The 18,214-nt window shown below is 41.3% G+C and overlaps 1 protein-coding gene and 1 non-coding gene across 2 annotated transcripts; one reads left to right on the top strand and one right to left on the bottom strand.

Moving 5' to 3' along the window:
• Nucleotides 1–11,859: 11,859 nt before the first annotated feature.
• Nucleotides 11,860–12,321, bottom strand: LOC130934156 (uncharacterized). The gene has a single exon (XM_057863744.1). The coding sequence runs from the start codon at nt 12,319–12,321 to the stop codon at nt 11,860–11,862; it is 462 nt and encodes a 153-aa protein (XP_057719727.1).
• A 4,243-nt stretch (nt 12,322–16,564) lies between these two features.
• On the top strand, nt 16,565–16,668 carry LOC130938112 (small nucleolar RNA R71). Its single transcript, XR_009069291.1, has one exon. It is a non-coding gene; the product is annotated as a small nucleolar RNA R71 (small nucleolar RNA).
• The last annotated feature ends 1,546 nt before the right edge of the window (nt 16,669–18,214 follow it).

The following is an 18,214-nucleotide window of genomic DNA, read 5'->3' as shown; positions in this document are numbered from 1 at the left end:
CTTGTAGGAGTAGCACCCATCTGATTAGCCTTGGTTTTGCATCCTGTTTTGACATAAGATACTTAAGAGCAGCATGGTCAGTATACACTAAGACTTTAGATCCAATCAAATATTGTCTAAACTTATCAAAAGCATATACCACAGCTAGTAGCTCTTTCTCTGTTGTGGTGTAGTTTCTCTGAGCTTCATTCAATACCTTACTTGCATAGTAGATAACATGAAGCTTCTTTTCCTTCCTCTGCCCCAACACAGCACCAATTGCAAGGTTACTTGCATCACACATGAGTTCAAAAGGTAGTCCCCAACTTGGGGTGTGATTATTGGTGCTGTGGTGAGCTTAGCCTTTAGAGTTTCAAAAGCATGTTTGCATTCATCATCAAAGATAAAAGGATTGTCTACCACCAACAAATTGCTTAGTGGCTTTGCTATTTTGGAAAAATCTTTGATGAATCTCCTATAAAACCCAGCATGTCCTAAGAAACTTCTAACGGCTTTCACACTAGTTGGCAAAGGAAGTTTTTCTATAATTTCTACTTTTGCCTTGTCAACTTCTATACCCTTTCTTGAAATTTTATGACCAAGAACAATGCCTTCGGGTACCATGAAATGGCATTTCTCCCAATTCAAAACTAAATTGGTTTCTTGGCATCTTTTCAAGACTAAGGTAAGATGGTGCAAGCAAGTATTGAAGGAATCACCAAAAACAGAGAAATCATCCATAAATACTTCAATAAATTTTTCTACCATGTCTGAGAATATTGATAGCATGCATCTTTGAAAGGTAGCTGGGGCATTACAAAGTCCAAATGGCATTCTCCTATATGCAAAGACTCCAAAGGGACAAGTAAAGGAGGTCTTCTCTTGATCCATGGGGTCAACCACTATCTGGTTATATCCAGAATATCCATCAAGAAAACAGTAGTAAGCATGGCCAGCCAACCTTTCAAGCATCTGGTCAATGAAAGGGAGAGGAAAGTGGTCTTTTCGTGTAGCATCATTCAGCCTCCTATAGTCTATGCACATTCTCCACCCTGTCACTGTTCGTGTTGGGATAAGCTCATTCTTCTCATTAACAATGACAGTCATCCCCCCTTTCTTGGGTACTACTTGCACTGGACTGACCCACGGGCTGTCAGATATAGGGTAGATGATCCCAGCTTTACACAACTTCAAGACTTCCTTTTGAACAACCTCCTTCATTGTAGGATTCAATCTTCTTTGGGGTTGTACCACCGGTTTGGAACCCTCCTCTAAGAGTATCTTGTGCATGCATACGACAGGGCTTATACCTTTCAAATCATCAATGGTCCATCCCAATGCCTCTTTGTGAGCTCTCAATACTACAAGGAGCTTTTCTTCTTCCTCTGCACTCAATGTGGAATTGATGATCACTGGGAAGCTGTCCTTCTCACCAAGGAATGCATATTTGAGATGAGGGGGTAGTGGTTTCAACTCTTGTTGTGGTGCCTCTTCTTTCGTAGCTTCACTTGGTTCCTCTGATGCTTCCAATTTGTTCTCTTCTTGTCCCTTGATGTTATGGACTTCTTCTTGTTTCACTTGATGGTTTGTATCAAGTACTTCTTCAACCAATGAATCCACTACATCAATCCTCATGCAACTTTCTTTCTCAACGGGGTGTTGCATTGCTTTGAAGACATTTATGGTCATTTGTTCATCATGCACTCTGAAAATCATCTCTCCCTTTTCCACATCAATGATTGTTCTAGCTGTAGCCAAGAAGGGTCTACCAAGAATGACTGAATTGTTTCCCTCTTCATCCATGTCTAGGACCACAAAATCAGCTGGGAATATGAAGTTTCCCACCTTCACCAAGAGGTTCTCAACTACTCCATTTGGTATCTTGATGGATCTGTCAGCAAGTTGGAGTGACATCCTTGTGGGTTTAAGCTCTTCAATCATCATTTTCTTCATCATGGTAAGGGGCATGAGGTTAATGCTTGCTCCCAGGTCACAAAGTGATTTGTCCACGGCCATGCTCCCAATCGTGCAGGGTATGAGGAAGCTGCCAGGATCTTTGAGTTTTGGAGGTAGCCCTTTTTGAATGATGGCACTACACTCTTGATTGAGAATTACTGTTTCTTTTTCTTGCCAACTTCTCTTCTTGGTGATCAATTCCTTAAGAAACTTTGCATATAATGGCATCTGTTCCAGAGCTTCTGCCAATGGGATGTTGATTTCAAGTTTCTTGAAGATTTCTAAGAACCTTGGGAATTGTTGGTCCTTTGCTCCTTTGTGTATCCTAGTTGGGTATGGAAGCTTGGGTACATAAGCTTTTACTCCTTCATTTTTGTTTTCTTGTTGTGGATTCACACTCTCCTTGCCATTACGGTTGCCTCCTTGATTTGGTGGATTGCCTTGTGGCTTGGTAGCCTCTTTGCCTTTGTTAGCTGTTGAATCCTTTTCTTCATTCTGCCTCTCCACTGTGTCTTGCTCTTTGGGTTTTGTTGCTTCTTTATTTGAACTTTCACCAACTACCTTGCCACTTCTTAACTGCAGAGCTTTACATTCTTCTCTTGGGTTGGGTATTGTATCACTTGGGAGAACATTGGTTGGTCGCTCAGCTTGTTTGGCTAATTGTCCCACTTGTCTCTCAATATTCTTCATGATGACCTCATGTTCCTTGTGTCCCTTGGCTAAGGCTTGAGTGGTTTGGGCAAGTGCTTGCAAGGTTGCTTCAAGACTTGCAATTCTGGACTCATGATGGTCAATTGGAGATATGATGGGGGTCGATTGTTGTTGGAAATTGTTGGGTGGATTAGTGTGGTAATTCTGTGTGTTGGATGTTGGTGCAGGGAGGTTGTTTTGGTGAGTTTGTGAGTTATTATGAGGGTGTTGATATGTGTTTTGTGTTTTTCTATATTGGTTAGTGTTGGTGGCATGGTGATTTTGGTTATTTGTGTTACGGTTGTGGTTGTGGTTGTTGTTCTTTTGCCAATGGTTTTCACCCCACTTTAGATTGGGATGATTTCTCCAGGATGAATTGTATGTATCACCATGAAATTCATCCTGAGAATTTGAAGTGTTCTGCATGTATTGAACTTGTTCTTGTGGTTGTTCAACCGTGATCCCTTCACCTTGGCTCCATTCAAGTGATGGTTGATTTGTTGTGTTCACTGATGCAAGTTGCATACCATCCATTCTCTTGTTATCATCTCCATTTGTTGTTGGATTTGTTAGTGCATTAACTTGTTTTGTGCCAAGATAGCATCAACACCTTCAAGCTCCATTACACCTTTCTTTGGGGTCGGATTATGCTGCCTCTCTGATGAGTAATAATACTGATTGTTTGCCACAATCTCAATGAGGTCTTGAGCCTCCTCAGCAGTTTTCATCATGTTGAGTGATCCTCCTGATGAGTAATCTAGTCCTTTCCTTGCTTCTGGACTTAGGCCTTGATAGAAGTTTTGGAGTTTGACCCAATCACTAAACATGTCAGGTGGGCATCTTCTCATTAGTGCCTTGTACCTTTCCCAGGCTTCATATAATGACTCCCCATCCATTTGCCTAAAATTTTGAACCTCTGTCTTCAACTTGATGATCTTTTGAGGTGGGTAGAACTTTGCTAGAAATCTTCTCATCACTTCATTCCAATCATTGAGGCTTTCCTTAGGGAATGATTCTAGCCATTGAGTGGCTTTATCCCTCAAAGAGAATGGGAATAACAGCAACTTGTAGACATCTGGATGCACTCCATTTGTCTTCACTGTATTGCATATCCTCAGAAAAACAGATAGATGTTGATTTGGGTCTTCAAGAGGTCCCCCTCCATAGGAGCAGTTGTTTTGTACCAACGTGATGAGTTGGGGTTTTAACTCAAAATTATTGGCCTGAACTGGAGGAGTGGCAATGCTGCTCCCACAATGTCTTGGATCAGGGATGGTGTAAGAAGAAAGCACCCTTCTAGGTGGTCTATCATTGTTGTTGACCCCTCCAGGATTGTGCATCTCATCCTCCATGACTTGATCTTCTCCCTCTGAATCCTCTTCACCAACTATTCCCTTTCCTCTTTCTGCTCTCCTTATCCTTCGGAGGGTTCTCTCGTCCTCAATGTTACGTCTACTAGCTCCTGACATACACAAATAGAACCAAAATCACAAGTGAGACACTCTAGAGTTAGAGTGGAATTAGAGTTAGTGAAACAAAGTATCAAACAGTTAGTGGGATTAACAAAAGTACTAAAAAAAATGCTTAATCTAAATTACCATTCACTTAATTATTGTCAATCTTTTCCAATCCCCGGCAACGGCGCCAAAAACTTGATACGTAAAAATTTAATTTCACGTACAACCGGCAAGTATACCGGGTCGTATCAAGTAATAAGACTCACTAAGAGTGAGGTCGATCCCACGAGGATTGGTAGATCAAGCAACTTTAGTTAAATGGTAAGTTTAGTTAAGCAGATATAATTTTGATTTTATGAGCAATGTGACTTTTGAACATAATTGCAGGAATTTAAATGGCAATTAAGAACAAGAATATAGAAATAAAATGAAAGTAAATAACTGAAACTTAAATTGCAAGAAACTTAAATAACATCAAAGATAAATGGCAAGGAATTAAAGGGTGCAGAAATTTAAAGAACATAAGAGTATATAGCAAGAATTGAAAGAACAAAATGTAGATGACAAGAATAATAAATTGACAGAATGTAAAAGGGACTTGGGTTATGGGTAGTCAAATAACTAGAAGCAAAAGAAATAAGAATTGATGATGGAGAAGATCATTAGGGATCAGAGATGCAAGTTTTCATGAATTGATGTTAGTCAAATCCTTCTCAATCATGGGTTTAGATCCATGGCAAGTAGGTAATTGAATCCCAATCTCTTGGTGATTCAATTTCTCTCAACATAACCAATTGCCACTCTCGTGATCTAATTGTTCATGAGAAGAGATGAAACTCAAATCTAATCCAGCCACACAACTCCCATAATCTCAACCAAGGAGAGTTACATCTCACATACTAACCAAGGTGTGTTGATTAAAGAAATCATGAAAGGATGAACTCTAAACTGAATTATGTGGCTCATTCCTCAAATTCACCACATAATTCATATAGATTAACCCCTCTCTCGATGGTGGTTGAATCTTTGAAGAACAAGAGTTCCCTCTTTAGATCAACCACTAGAATTGAGGAGGAAAAGATGAGTTCACCAATGCATTCCAACAAGCAGAGCTCTTCCCCCTAATGAAAGTGGGGTTTAGTGAGTCATTGCTCCAATTTCAACAACGATTGCCATAAACCAAAATTTAACTAAAATGCAAAGAAAGATGAAGAAGAATAAGGAAATGCTTAAAGCTTAAGAAAATGAAGAAGAAAAGTTCCAAGAAGAACCAAAAATGCTCTCCGGGTATCCTCCCGGAAGTACCAAAGAGTTCTCAAAATAAAGTGTTCAAAAGTGTAAAATTCTAAGTGTCAAAAAGTAAAGGTAAAAGTCCCCTAAAGTACAAACTCAATCTCTATTTATACTAGTCCTAAAACTCTTTCAAAGATCTTCAAGTGGGCTAGCAATGTGGGCTTTCTCTTTGTTAAATTCCTGGTTCAATTGATGAACTTGCTAGCTTTTGTAAGGAATAGAGGAAACAGAGCAAGTTGGCACCAATTCTGGCCCATTGAGGGGCGTTGTTGGCAATAACTCCAGGCATAATGCACGTTGGCAACGTGCATGGCATTTTCCTGGGTGTGAGCTTTGAGACTTGGGCGTTGCTAGCCCAAGTTGTTGCTAACAACTTGCTATTCCTCCTCTTGGCTCTTTTTTTCATGCTAGATGTAGCCCAGAATTTGATTGTCAACCTTCTGCTTCAATATGGACTATTATACATCATTGGAAAGCTCTTGATGTCTATTTTCCAATGCCACTGGAATCACCTCAATTGGACTTTCCTAGCTCAAGTTATGCTTCCTCAAAGAAGGTAAGGTTAAGCTGCCAAGTTGTTGCCAAAAACGCACCTTCACTTCCAAGTTGGCAACGTGCCCGTGCCTAGCCTCCCAAGGCAAGGATTTGGGGCTGGCGTTGTTGCAAAACACGCCCCCTTGCTAGCACGTTGGCAACGTGCTCGTGCCCCACTCCAAGGCTCATCTCTAGCCTTCTTAAATTCAACTTCATGTTCTTGTTTTTAGGGCCTAAAGGTGACTCTGGTTTGGCTTCAATTTTATGCTCCACCATAGACTATTATATGGTTGGAAAGCTCTAAATGTTAGCTTTCCAACGCAACTGGAAACACTCAATTTGGATCTCTGTAGCTCAAGATATCTTCCATTGAAGTGGACATGGTCAGGCTGCCTTGTTGGAGTTGTTGTGGATAACGCCCCTATATTCCAAGTTAGCAACGTGCATCACAATTTTTCACCATCCAAAGCTTCCTGGCATTGTTGCCAAACACGCCAATGCTTTCTTGAGTTGGCAACGTGCTCGAGCCTTCTTTCCTAGCTCCAGGCATTGCTTCCCACGTTGCCAGTGAATACGCCCATAGAAGCTGGCGTTGGCAACGTGCTCGAGCCTTCTTCAAGGCTCTAAAACTTGCTTCCCACGTTGGCAACGTGGTTGGCAAGGCTTCCTGGCGTTGGCAACGTGGTTGGTAAGGCTTCCTGGCGTTGGCAACGTGGTTGGCAAGGCTTGGCGTTGGCAACTTGATTTTGGCGTTGGCAACTTGGCTGGCAGCACACTCTGGCGTTGGCAACCTGGCTGGCAGCACATTCTGGCGTTGGCAACCTGGCTGGCAGCACATTCTGATGTTGGCAACCTGGCTGGCAGCACATTCTGGCGTTGGCAACTTGGCTGGCACCCAAGACTTGGTGCCTAGCCAAGCAACCATTTCTGGCGTTGCCTTGAATAACGCCAGTGAAGTAGCACGTTGGCAACGTGCTCGAGCTTGCTTCCTATGGTGCCAAAGTTGTTTGCTACGTTGCCAAGGAACACGCCTTCATATCTTGGCGTTGGCAACGTGCACCTCCTTTTCCTGGGCCAAACCTTGCTTGTGTGGCGTTGCCTATAGTTCCTGGCGTTGGCAACGCCCTCGAGCTCCTCTTCAAGGCTTCATTTTTGTTGCCTGGCGTTGGCAGCGCCCTTTTGGAGTTAGCAACGCCCTTGGTAACTTCATTCTTGCTCCAGGGCTGCCTTATATTGTTGGGCGTTGCTCTCAAACACTCACCTTATTCTTCAAGTTGGCAACGCCAACTTTGCTTCCAAAGCTGTCTGGCGTTGCCTCCAACAACGCACCACATTCCTCAAGTTGGCAACGCCAACTTATGCTCTTCCAAGGCTGCCAAGCTTGCTTCACAAATTGGCGTTGGCAACGCCCTTCTAGAGTTGGCAACGCCCAACTTTGCTTCTCCAGGGCTGCCTGGCGTTGCCTTCAACAACGCCCCCTTTCTTCAAGTTGGCAACGCCAACTTTTGTTCTTCAAGGTTGCCTGGCGTTGCCTTCAACAACGCCTCCTTTTCCCAAGTTGGCAACGCCAACTTCTTGCCCAGCTTGCATCATTCTTGCTTCCATGCTTCCTTGTTTCATCACCTATCATCAACAAAGGAAATAGCTTCAAAGTCTTACCAATTCATGCAATAAATTCCATGAGATTCATTCATACTCATTCATGTATATATTCCTTAAATCATTTGCATGAATTTGGCTAGAATCAACATGTTCCTTAGTATTCTCATGCATGAAAACAAACTCATAAAAGGACTTGTTTATTTAGAGAAAATGAGTGAAATCAAGCTAAAATCAACTAAACTAACTAGCTAATATATTAAATATGCAATTGCATCAATAGAATTTGGCAAGGAACTTGCTCACCAAGTCATCCCAAGTGTTGATGCTTTCTTTTGGAAAGGTCTCTAGCCATTGAGTTGCTTTATCCCTCAGAGAGAATGGGAAAAGTAGCAACTTGTAGCTATCAGGGGGCACACCATTTGTTTTCACTGTGTCACAAATTCTCAAGAAGGTAGACAAATGTTGATTTGGATCCTCCAAAGGTCCTCCTCCAAAAGAACAATTGGTTTGAACCAGAGTGATGAGTTGTGGCTTGAGTTCAAAATTGTTTGCATTGACATTGGGAGGAAGAATGCTACTCCCACAATGCTTGGCATTTGCAAATGTGTATGAAGCCAAGACTCTTCTCTGTTGGTTATTGTTGGCTCCTCCTCCTGGTTGATTGGTATCTCCTTCCATATCTTGGAATTCCTCCTCAGATTCTTCTTCTTCTCCAACAATATTCTTCCCTCTTTCAGCTCTTCTTATTCTCCGAAGAGTCCTTTGATCAATTTCTGAGATAATAGGGGAAGATCTTCCTATACCTGACATACAAACACAGCAATAAACACACAAACCCAGAAAGCCAATGAAACTTCAATCTATAGCTAGAATGAAGATTTAGTTAGTTTACACAAAAGTTCAAACAGTTAGTGGGTTAGTAAGAGTTAGAATAACAGAAAAGAAAAAGTGCTTAATCTAGACCTCCACTTCACTTAATCATTGTCAATCTATTTCAATCCCCGGCAACGGCGCCAAAAACTTGATGTGTGGAAAACGATCCAACACAAAACTCACCGGCAAGTGTACCGGGTCGCATCAAGTAATAATAACTCACATGAGTGAGGTCGATCCCACAGGGATTGAAGGATTGAGCAATTTTAGTTTAGTGGGTGGTTTAGTCAAGCGAATCAAGTGTTGGTTGAGTGATTTGTGTTTAACAGGAAGTAAATGACAGTAAATGTAAAGGGGGAAGGGAAAAGTGCAGTAAATTGAAGAACAAAATTGTAAAGTTGCAGAATCTTAAAGAGCAAGAAAGTAAATGACTGAAATTTAAAGTGCAAGAAATTTAAAGTGCAGTAACTTAAATGGCAAGAAGAATTGAGGAAAGGGATTGCAAGATCTAAGTAAATTGCAGCAATTGATCTAGCAGAATTTAAATCAGAAGCAATTAGCATTCAAACAGAGAGAAAATAAAATGCAGCAAAGGTTCACAGAAGAACCAAGAGTGAATTATGATCTCAGGATCCCAAGGGCTTAGGTAGCAGAGCCTAAAACCCAATTTCCTTCCCAGATCTGAATTATCTAAGCAATTGACAGAAAATTAAAGAAGGAGCAATAGAAGAACAGAATTGGAATTGAATTATGCAGAAAACAAAGTGCAAAGAGCTTGAATGGGAATTGGGACAGAATTTCCCCAATTTCACACACCCAAAACTTAAAAACAAGAGAGTAGAATTGCCCAAGGGAAATGAGGAAGGAGATCAGTCAATTCTCCCTTGATCCTCTTAGTTCTCGGACAAGTCTCTCAAGAAAGCTCAAAGAAATTGAAATTCAAAAGCCAAGGTAAAAGTCTAAGTGGTAAAAAGTAAAATAAAAGCTCAAGGTAGCTAAAAGTCCTAATTCAATCAAACTAACTCCTATTTATACACTTTCTATTCTTGGATTTTGGGATTTGGATGGGCTTTTGAGTTGGTGAAGAAATGAGCTAAAATGGGATTTTAATTTAAATTTTCGGCCCATGAAATTCACTCCCAGGAGGCTGCCCTGCCCTTGTGGCGGGCAGGGCAGAAAATTGATGCATGGTGCACAAGCTTGGTGCGGCCTTGGTGCAAGTTGGTGCTGCGTGGTGCGCGTCTGGTGCGCCAGGAGTGCGAGTCTGGCACGGCGTGGTGCTTGAGAGGCTGCCCTGCCAGCGCCAAGGGCAGGGCAGGAAGTTTGGTGCTGCCAGGGGATGTTGGTGCGCGCGTTTTGCTTCTTGGTGCGCCACACAAGATCCTGCCCGCGCCAAGGGCAGGGCAGGAAGTTTGGTGCGCGCTGAATGGCCCTGGACGAGCGTTGTGCGCCAAATTCGTGCGGCAAGGGGGGACTTTGGTGCGCGCGAATCAAAATTGGTGTGCCAGATTCATGATTCTGCCCTGCCCGCGCCAAGGGCAGGGCAATGTTCCCAATCTTCATGGCCCGTGTTCGAAACTGGGCGGACGCACGCTTCTCACTTTTTTGCTTGATTTCTTGGCACGGCAATGGGTCTTAGAGCTTGGCTTCCTCATGGTTCCTTGTTCGAACCTTGTGGCTTGCATGGGTGACCTTTTTTTCTTGATTTCTTTCCTTGAGGTGCCCGATTCTGCCCTCCACAAGGGCAGGGCAATGTTCTCCTTCTCTTGGCTCTAAGGCACCATTTTGTGCTCTGCCCTTGGAGTGGGCAGGGCAGAGTTGCCTATTCTTGCTTGGTCACCTAATGTTGCTCTCCTAGAGGGCATTCTGCCCTTGTGGAGGGCAATGTTGCTTCCCCCATTAGTTGCGGCACGCTTCTCTCCTCTTTGGCCACGCTTTCCTTTTCTTGTGTCATGCTTCTTTAGGCCACGCTTTTCATTTTCTTTTCTTTTCTTCACCTACAATAAACCAAACAACCACTCAAAGTATCACTAAATTCAAGAGGCTTATAAATCAATTAAAATGCAATTAAAATTAGCTTAAACCTCATGATTTAACATTAATTTCATGGTGATTGCTTGATTTAGAGAAGTTATGCATTTTCACTCCAAATCACTTACTTAGGATGCAAGAAAGTGCATAAATGCAAACAAAACAAGTGAAATTAGCTTGAAAAATGGGTATATGATGACTTGTCATCAGGTGCCCAGCACCTCTTTGTGTAACTAAATGTTTTGTAGCTAGGTTGCTCTTGATAATGGACTTTTGGTTGATAATCCCGGGTTAGTTAACCCAAGTTACCAAGTGTTGAAACACTCCACAGAACCTATTCATCCAAGCAGATCCTAGTACATAAACACCACAGGCATATGTCTCAAAAGTTCAAACCATTGGTGCCTAGCTTTATTTTCTTAATTCTTTTGCTTTTTGGTTGCCCTTTTTCAGTGGCTTTTCTTCTTCTTTTTCTTTCTTTTTCATGGCCAAGGACATTTATTCATCAAGATCCATAGACGTTATTCAACTTCTACACAAAAAATGATAATTCTACACTCAATTTCCAGTGAGCTAACTAAACAATCAAGCATGCATACCACCACTTAATTCTACTTGATTTGTCACTAATTGAGCCAAGTTACTTTTGTTCAAATTTTTCTTTTAATTTTTGGAAACAGAACAAGCATGGCAAGCATTTGTTTAAGAAGGTGGAGTTATATCCAAACATCTAGGCATTCACTTTATTCAAAGCAATAAACAGACAAACGTACTAAAAACTTCACATTCCAAAAAGATTCAACAATTTCAGTTTAAACAAGCATGCTTTTGTTTGCCTTTTAAAGAAAGGTCAAGGAACAACACCACCTTGTAAAATTTCTTGTTTTCTCTTTGTTGCCAGGAAACAATTTGATTTCTCCTTCTTTTACTAGTTATTGCATCATGTTCTTTCCAAGATCCTTGTTTCCTTTCCTGCAAAGAGTGACGAAGTTGCTTGTTTCTCAAGCACTTGAATGGTTAGCTCACTATATATGGGCAAGTGTCTGAGTCTTAAATTGGTGTGTGAACACCAAACTTAGTCTCCTACTTACTCCTCTGCTCTTTGAATTCTTGAATTCTCCTTGGAATGAAGTTGCTGCTAAGGATTTTAAGCATTTCTGTGATTGCTTAGAATGGTTGTTCCTTTCATATAATTCAAAGGTTGTTGTGTTCAGTTAATTTGTATGGTGGAACACCAAACTTAGAGTCACACATTCCCCTTTGAATTATTGATCCACAAATTCATTGTTTGGTGTGAAACACCAAACTTAATTCTTTGCAATACACAGAAACTACTTCACCTTTTTATTGAAACAAATAAAAGAAACAGCAAAAGAGTATTACCTCAGGTTGGGTTGCCTCCCAACAAGCGCTTCTTTAACGTCACTAGCTTGACGGTTGTCCCTCAGTTGAGGTGATATTTAACCTTGTCCTTCTCCTCCACATCTCCCAAGTAATGTTTGAGTCTTTGACCATTCACCGTGAAGGTTCGTTGTGACTTTTCTTCCATGATTTCTACTTGTCCATATTGGGAGACCTTGGTGACAAGGAATGGTCCAGACCACCTTGATTTTAGCTTCCCTGGAAATAGCTTCAGCCTAGAATTGTAGAGCAATACTTTTTGTCCCTCTTCAAATTTTCTTGGGGCTATGTTGCTGTCATGCTTCTTCTTTGCTCTTTCTTTGTAAATTTTGGCATTCTCATAAGCTTCAGCTCTGAATTCTTCCAACTCTTGAATTTGCAACATCCTTCTTTCTCTAGCAGCTTTGCTGTCTAAGTTCAAGAGTTTCAAGGCCCAGAATGCCTTGTGCTCCAACTCCAGTGGTAAATGGCAGGCTTTTCCATATACTAGTTGGTAAGGGGACATTCCAATTGGTGTTTTGAAAGCTGTCCTATATGCCCAAAGAGCATCATCTAGCTTAATCGACCAGTCCTTCCTTGAAGTTCCCACAGTCTTTTCCAGGATTCTTTTCAGTTCCCTATTAGATATTTCGGCTTGCCCACTTGTCTGTGGATGGTATGGTGTGGCTACCTTGTGTTTGACTCCATATTTTAGAAGCAATGCCTCTAATGGTTTGTTACAGAAGTGGCTTCCTCCATCACTGATGATTGCTCTTGGAACCCCAAAACGGCAAAAAATGTGTTTTCTGAGGAAGTTCATGACTACCTTATTATCATTGGTTGGAGTTGCTATTGCTTCAACCCACTTGGAGACATAGTCTACTGCTACAAGAATGTAATTATTTGAGTATGAGGTGGGGAAGGGTCCCATGAAATCTATCCCCCATACATCAAACAATTCAAGTTCCAGAATGAATTGTTGTGGTATTTCATTTCTTCTTGGTAGGTTCCCCGCTTTCTGGCATTCATGGCAGTGCTTCACTAGTTCCTTTGCATCTTTGAAGATAGTGGGCCAATAAAATCCACACTGCAACACCTTAGCTGCTGTTCTTTCTCCTGCAAAATGTCCTCCATAAGTGGAACCATGGCAGTCCCATAAGACTTCCCTTCCTTCTTCCTTTGATATGCATCTTCTGAGTAGGCCATCAGAACATTTTTTGAACAAGTATGGTTCGTCCCAGATGAAGTATTTGGCATCATTTACCAATTTCTTCCTTTGATGCTTGTTAAATTCCAACGGCAAACTCCCAGTGGCTTTGAAGTTTGCTATGTCTGCAAACCAGGGTGCTTTGTGAATTATCATGAGTTGTTCATCAGGAAAGCATTCATTTATATGTGTGCTTTGTGTGCTTCCTTCTTCACATGGTATCCTTGATAAATGGTCTGCCACCTTGTTTTCTACACCCTTCTTGTCTTTGATTTCAATGTCAAATTCCTGCAATAAAAGAACCCATCTAATAAGTCTTGGTTTGGATTCTTGTTTAGCAAGTAAGTATTTTAAAGCTGAATGATCAGTGAAAACAATGACTTTAGATCCAATGAGATAGGATCTAAATTTGTCAAATGCAAAGACTATTGCCAAGAGTTCTTTTTCAGTGGTTGTGTAATTCCTTTGGTTATCATTCAAGACCTTACTGGCATAATAAATCACATGTACCAAATTGTTTTTCCTTTGTCCTAACACTGCCCCAATAGCAAGGTCTGATGCATCACACATCAGTTCAAAAGGTAGGTTCCAATCAGGTGGGGCAATGATAGGTGCAGAGGAAAGTTTTTGCTTCAAAAGTTCATATGCTAACATGCAATTTTTATCAAATACAAAGGGTGTATCAGAGACAAGTAAGTTACTCAAAGGTTTAGCTATTTTAGAAAAGTCTCTAATAAACCTTCTGTAAAAGCCAGCGTGTCCCAAAAAACTCCTAACTGCCTTGACATTACTTGGTGGAGGTAGTTTTTCAATGAGTTCCACCTTAGCTCTGTCCACCTCAATGCCTCTATTAGACACTTTATGGCCAAGGACTATTCCTTCTGTGACCATGAAATGACACTTTTCCCAGTTTAGTACTAGGTTGGTCTCTTGGCATCTCTTAAGCACCAAGGCAAGGTGGTGTAGGCAGCTAGGAAAAGAATTTCCAAACACAGAAAAATCATCCATGAAAACTTCAATAAACTTTTCGATCATGTCCGAAAAGATGGACAGCATGCACCTTTGGAAAGTTGCAGGTGCATTGCACAATCCAAAGGGCATGCGTCTATACGCAAATACTCCATATGGACAAACAAATGATGTTTTCTATTGATCTCTTGGATCAACTACTATCTGATTATAGCCTGAGTATCCATCCAGAAAGCAATAGTAAGCATGTCCTGCAAGTCTTTCAAGCATCTGATCCATAAATGGGAGTGGGAAATGATCTTTTCTGGTGGCTTCATTGAGCTTCCTGTAGTCTATGCACATCCTCCACCCAGTGACAGTTCTTGTGGGTATGAGTTCGTTCCTCTCATTTGGTACCACAGTTATGCCACCTTTCTTGGGAACTACATGGATGGGACTAACCCATGGGCTATCCGAAATGGGGTAGATTACCCTTGCCTGCCATAACTTCATGACCTCCTTTTGTACCACTTCTTTCATGACGGGATTCAATCTTCTCTGAGCTTGAATGGAGGGTCTAGCATCCTCTTCTAACAAGATTTTATGCATGCATATGGATGAACTTATCCCCTTCAAATCAGCTAGGGTACATCCAATGGCATCTTGATGAGTTTGTAGCACCTTGATCAATTCTTCTTCCTGTTCTTGGCTCAAGGCAGAGCTAATGATAACAGGATAGCTCTCATCACTACCCAAGTATGCATACTTGAGATTAGGGGGTAATGCTTTTAGCTCAGGTTTTGGTGCTTCCTTCTCTTCTTTCACTCTCTCTGGCATGCTCGGCATGGTTGTCTCTGCAGCCTTGATGTCACTAACTTCAATATCCTTTGTGAACTCCTCCTCTGTCACTTCCTTTGTTATTTCCTCAAAGGTTTCTTGTATTGCAATGTCCACTACATCCACCCTCATGCATTCCTTTAGTGATTCTGATGGATAACTCATTACCTTGAATACGTTAAACACCAATTTCTCATCATGTAATCTAAGAGTGAGTTCACCCTTTTGGACATCTATGATGGCTCCAGCAGTAGCCAGGAAGGGTCTTCCCAGAATGATTGAAGCTTTGGCTTCTTCCTCCATATCTAACACCACAAAATCAGCAGGAAATATAAAATCTCCCACTTTCACCAACAAATCCTCAACTATCCCATGAGGGAATTTAAAGGTTCGATCTGCCAATTGGAGGGTCATTCTTGTTGGTTTGGCTTCCTCAATCTTCATTCTTCTCATCATTGTTAGAGACATCAAATTGATACTGGCCCCTAAGTCACACAAGGCCTTCTCCACCATGACTTCTCCTATGATGCAGGGAATTTGGAAACTGCCTGGATCCTTCAATTTCTGAGGCAATTTGTGTTGAATGATGGCACTGCATTCTTCAGTCAACAACACCGTTTCTTCATTTCTCCAGCTTCTCTTCTTGGTCATTAATTCCTTTAAGAATTTTGCATAGAGTGGCATTTGCTCTATTGCCTCAGCAAACGGAATGTTGATTTGAAGCTTCTTGAAAATCTCCAAGAATCTGGAGAATTGGCCATCCTTTTCACTTTTTATCAAACGTTGAGGATATGGTGCTTTGGGTGTATAAGGCTTCAGGACCTCTTTTTCTTTTTCTTTTGTTGCAGACGGTGTAAAAGGTTGTTCCTGTTCCTTGTCTCTCACATTTTCCTTTGCTTCATCCTTTGAGATCTCCTTTAGGTTCTTTCCACTTTTGAGGGTTATGGCCTTACATTCTTCCCTTGCAATAGCCTTGGTAGTATGAGAAACGCTTGGTCCAGGAGTTTGCTTAGACAAGTACTCAATTTGATTTTCTAGCTTCTGGATGGCAGCTCCTTGGTTTAGCAAGTTGGAATTTACTTCTTCCTTAAAGGCTTTCAATTCGGTTATGTCTTGACTCATGGTTGCAAGCATTCTTTCTATCCTGTTTAATTGATCTTGAAATTGTTGGTTCGGATTAGATTGGGTAGGTTGGTTATTTTGGCCATGATATGGTGGTTGGGAGTAAGTGTTTTGTGTGGCTTGGTATGATCTTTGGTTGGAGTTTTGGTATGTGGAATTGTTATGTTGGTTGTGGTTGTAAGGTTTGTGGTTTTGTGGTTGGGTTTGCTGGTTTCCCCACCCAAAGTTTGGGTGGTTTTTCCAACCTGGGTTGTAAGTGTTGGAGTGTGGATCATATGATTGCTTTTGTTGGTTTCCCACATAGTTGGCCTCTTCCCAATCACCTCCTTCAATGCTTACTTCCTCTTGATCCTGTGTGTGTATTGCAGCCACTTGCTTTGTGTCTAATTTCCTGGTGAGTTCTGCTAGTTGCTTGGCAAACACCTTGTTTTGGGCTAGAATTGTATCAACATGGTTCAGCTCCATGACTCCCTTAGTGTTGTGTCTCTCTGAAGCATAGTAATACTCATTCTCAGCCACTGTCTCAATCACTTCAATGGCTTCTTCCACCGTCTTTTTCCTGTTCAATGAACCTTCTGATGAATGGTCTACAGCCTTCCTTGATTCATAAGAAAGTCCATCATAGAAAATATGCAATTGCACCCAGTCAGGGAACATGTTTGGTGGACATCTCCTTGTCAATTCTTTGAACCTCTCCCATGCCTCGTAGAGCGTCTCACCATCTTGTTGTCTAAAAGTTTGAACCTCAGATCGAAACCTATTGACCTTTTGTGGGGGGTAGAAACGTGCCAGAAACTTGCTCTCCACCTCATCCCAGGTTGTTAGGCTGTCCCTTGGGAATGATTCCAGCCACTTAGCTGCCTTATCCCTAAGTGAAAATGGAAACAAGAGCAGTTTATAGGCATCTTCCTGGACTCCATTGGACTTCACAGTGTCGCAAATTCTCAGAAATTTTGTGAGATGTTGGTTTGGGTCTTCATTAACACTCCCACCAAATGAACAATGGTTCTCCACCAGTGATATTAACTGTGGTTTGAGTTCAAAATTATTGGCCTGAATGGGTGGTTTTTGAATGCTGCTTCCACAATTCCCAGAGGTTGGGTTTATGTATGAACCAAGAACCCTCCTCTCAGGAATGGCATTATTTCCATCAGCCCTCTCATGGTTGTGAAATTCTCTATCCATGTTGAGATCTAGAGCTTCCTCAAAGTTGTCCTCAGATTCTCCTTCAGATTCTTCTTCTCCCAGTACTCTCTTCCCTCTTGCTTCCCTTCTAAGTCTATGAAGGGTCCTCTCTGGTTCGGTATATGGAGGAGTTGATATTTCTCCTCTCCTACCTGTCATACACGAACACACCACAAGCAGCAAACAAGTGGAATACTCTTGGTTAATGGAAGAGTATGGTTAGAGCAGTTGAGGAATTAATTCAAATAGTTAGTGGGTCAGTGAGTTAGTTGCTTGAATTGAAAGGCATAAGAAAGAAAAAGCAAGTAACAGAGTGCAGAAATTAAAAGTTCAACAAGCAACTAGAACTAAATTAACAAAACAAGAAAAATGCTCAATCTAGTTAACTTCCAATTTGAGAATTGTCAATCGAAAACCAATCCCCGGCAACGGCGCCATAAACTTGATGTGTGCATAAAGTTGTTATGCTACGATTTTAGGAAGTTGCACGAACGGCAAAATTCCTTCCGGCAAGTGCACCGGTTATCGTCAAGTAAAAACTCACAATAGAGTGAGGTCGAATCCCACAAGGATTGGTTGAATGAGCAATTCGAATTAGAAGTTTGTTTAGTTGAGCGGAATCAACTTTTGGATGTGAATTACATAAAGTAAATGTGGCAGGAAACGTAAATTGCAAGGAATTAAAATTGCATAAACTTAAATTGCGAGAATTAAGGTGCGAGAAAGTAAATTGCTGAAAGTAAAAGGGATGGGGTGATTGCATGAATTGAAATTGCAGAAGGTAAATAGAAAGTGTAGATCAGAAATGGGGAGTTCATTGGGTGTTAGGAGATATTGAGATCTCCGAATCAAAATATTTTTATCTCTTCCTCAACCAATGCATTCATTAAATCTTGCTTAGCAATCTTATATGATTGGATCCCAATTCCTTGGCTCACCAATTCTCTCTAAAAACAAACAAATTCCCAATCCCTTGGTTTAAATGTTCATAAGAAGAGATGATGCTCGATCACTGATTATACCACACAGTTTCATGAACCACAATTTGGTAGGATTACATGTCACAATATCCATCCAAACCCCAATCCAATTCACTGTGAGAAAGCTTCTCTAGCATGAA

Source organism: Arachis stenosperma, chromosome 6 (assembly GCF_014773155.1).
Source record: "Arachis stenosperma cultivar V10309 chromosome 6, arast.V10309.gnm1.PFL2, whole genome shotgun sequence".
Taxonomy (NCBI): Eukaryota; Viridiplantae; Streptophyta; class Magnoliopsida; order Fabales; family Fabaceae; genus Arachis; species Arachis stenosperma.
This window is presented reverse-complemented; position numbering and strand designations above follow the sequence as displayed.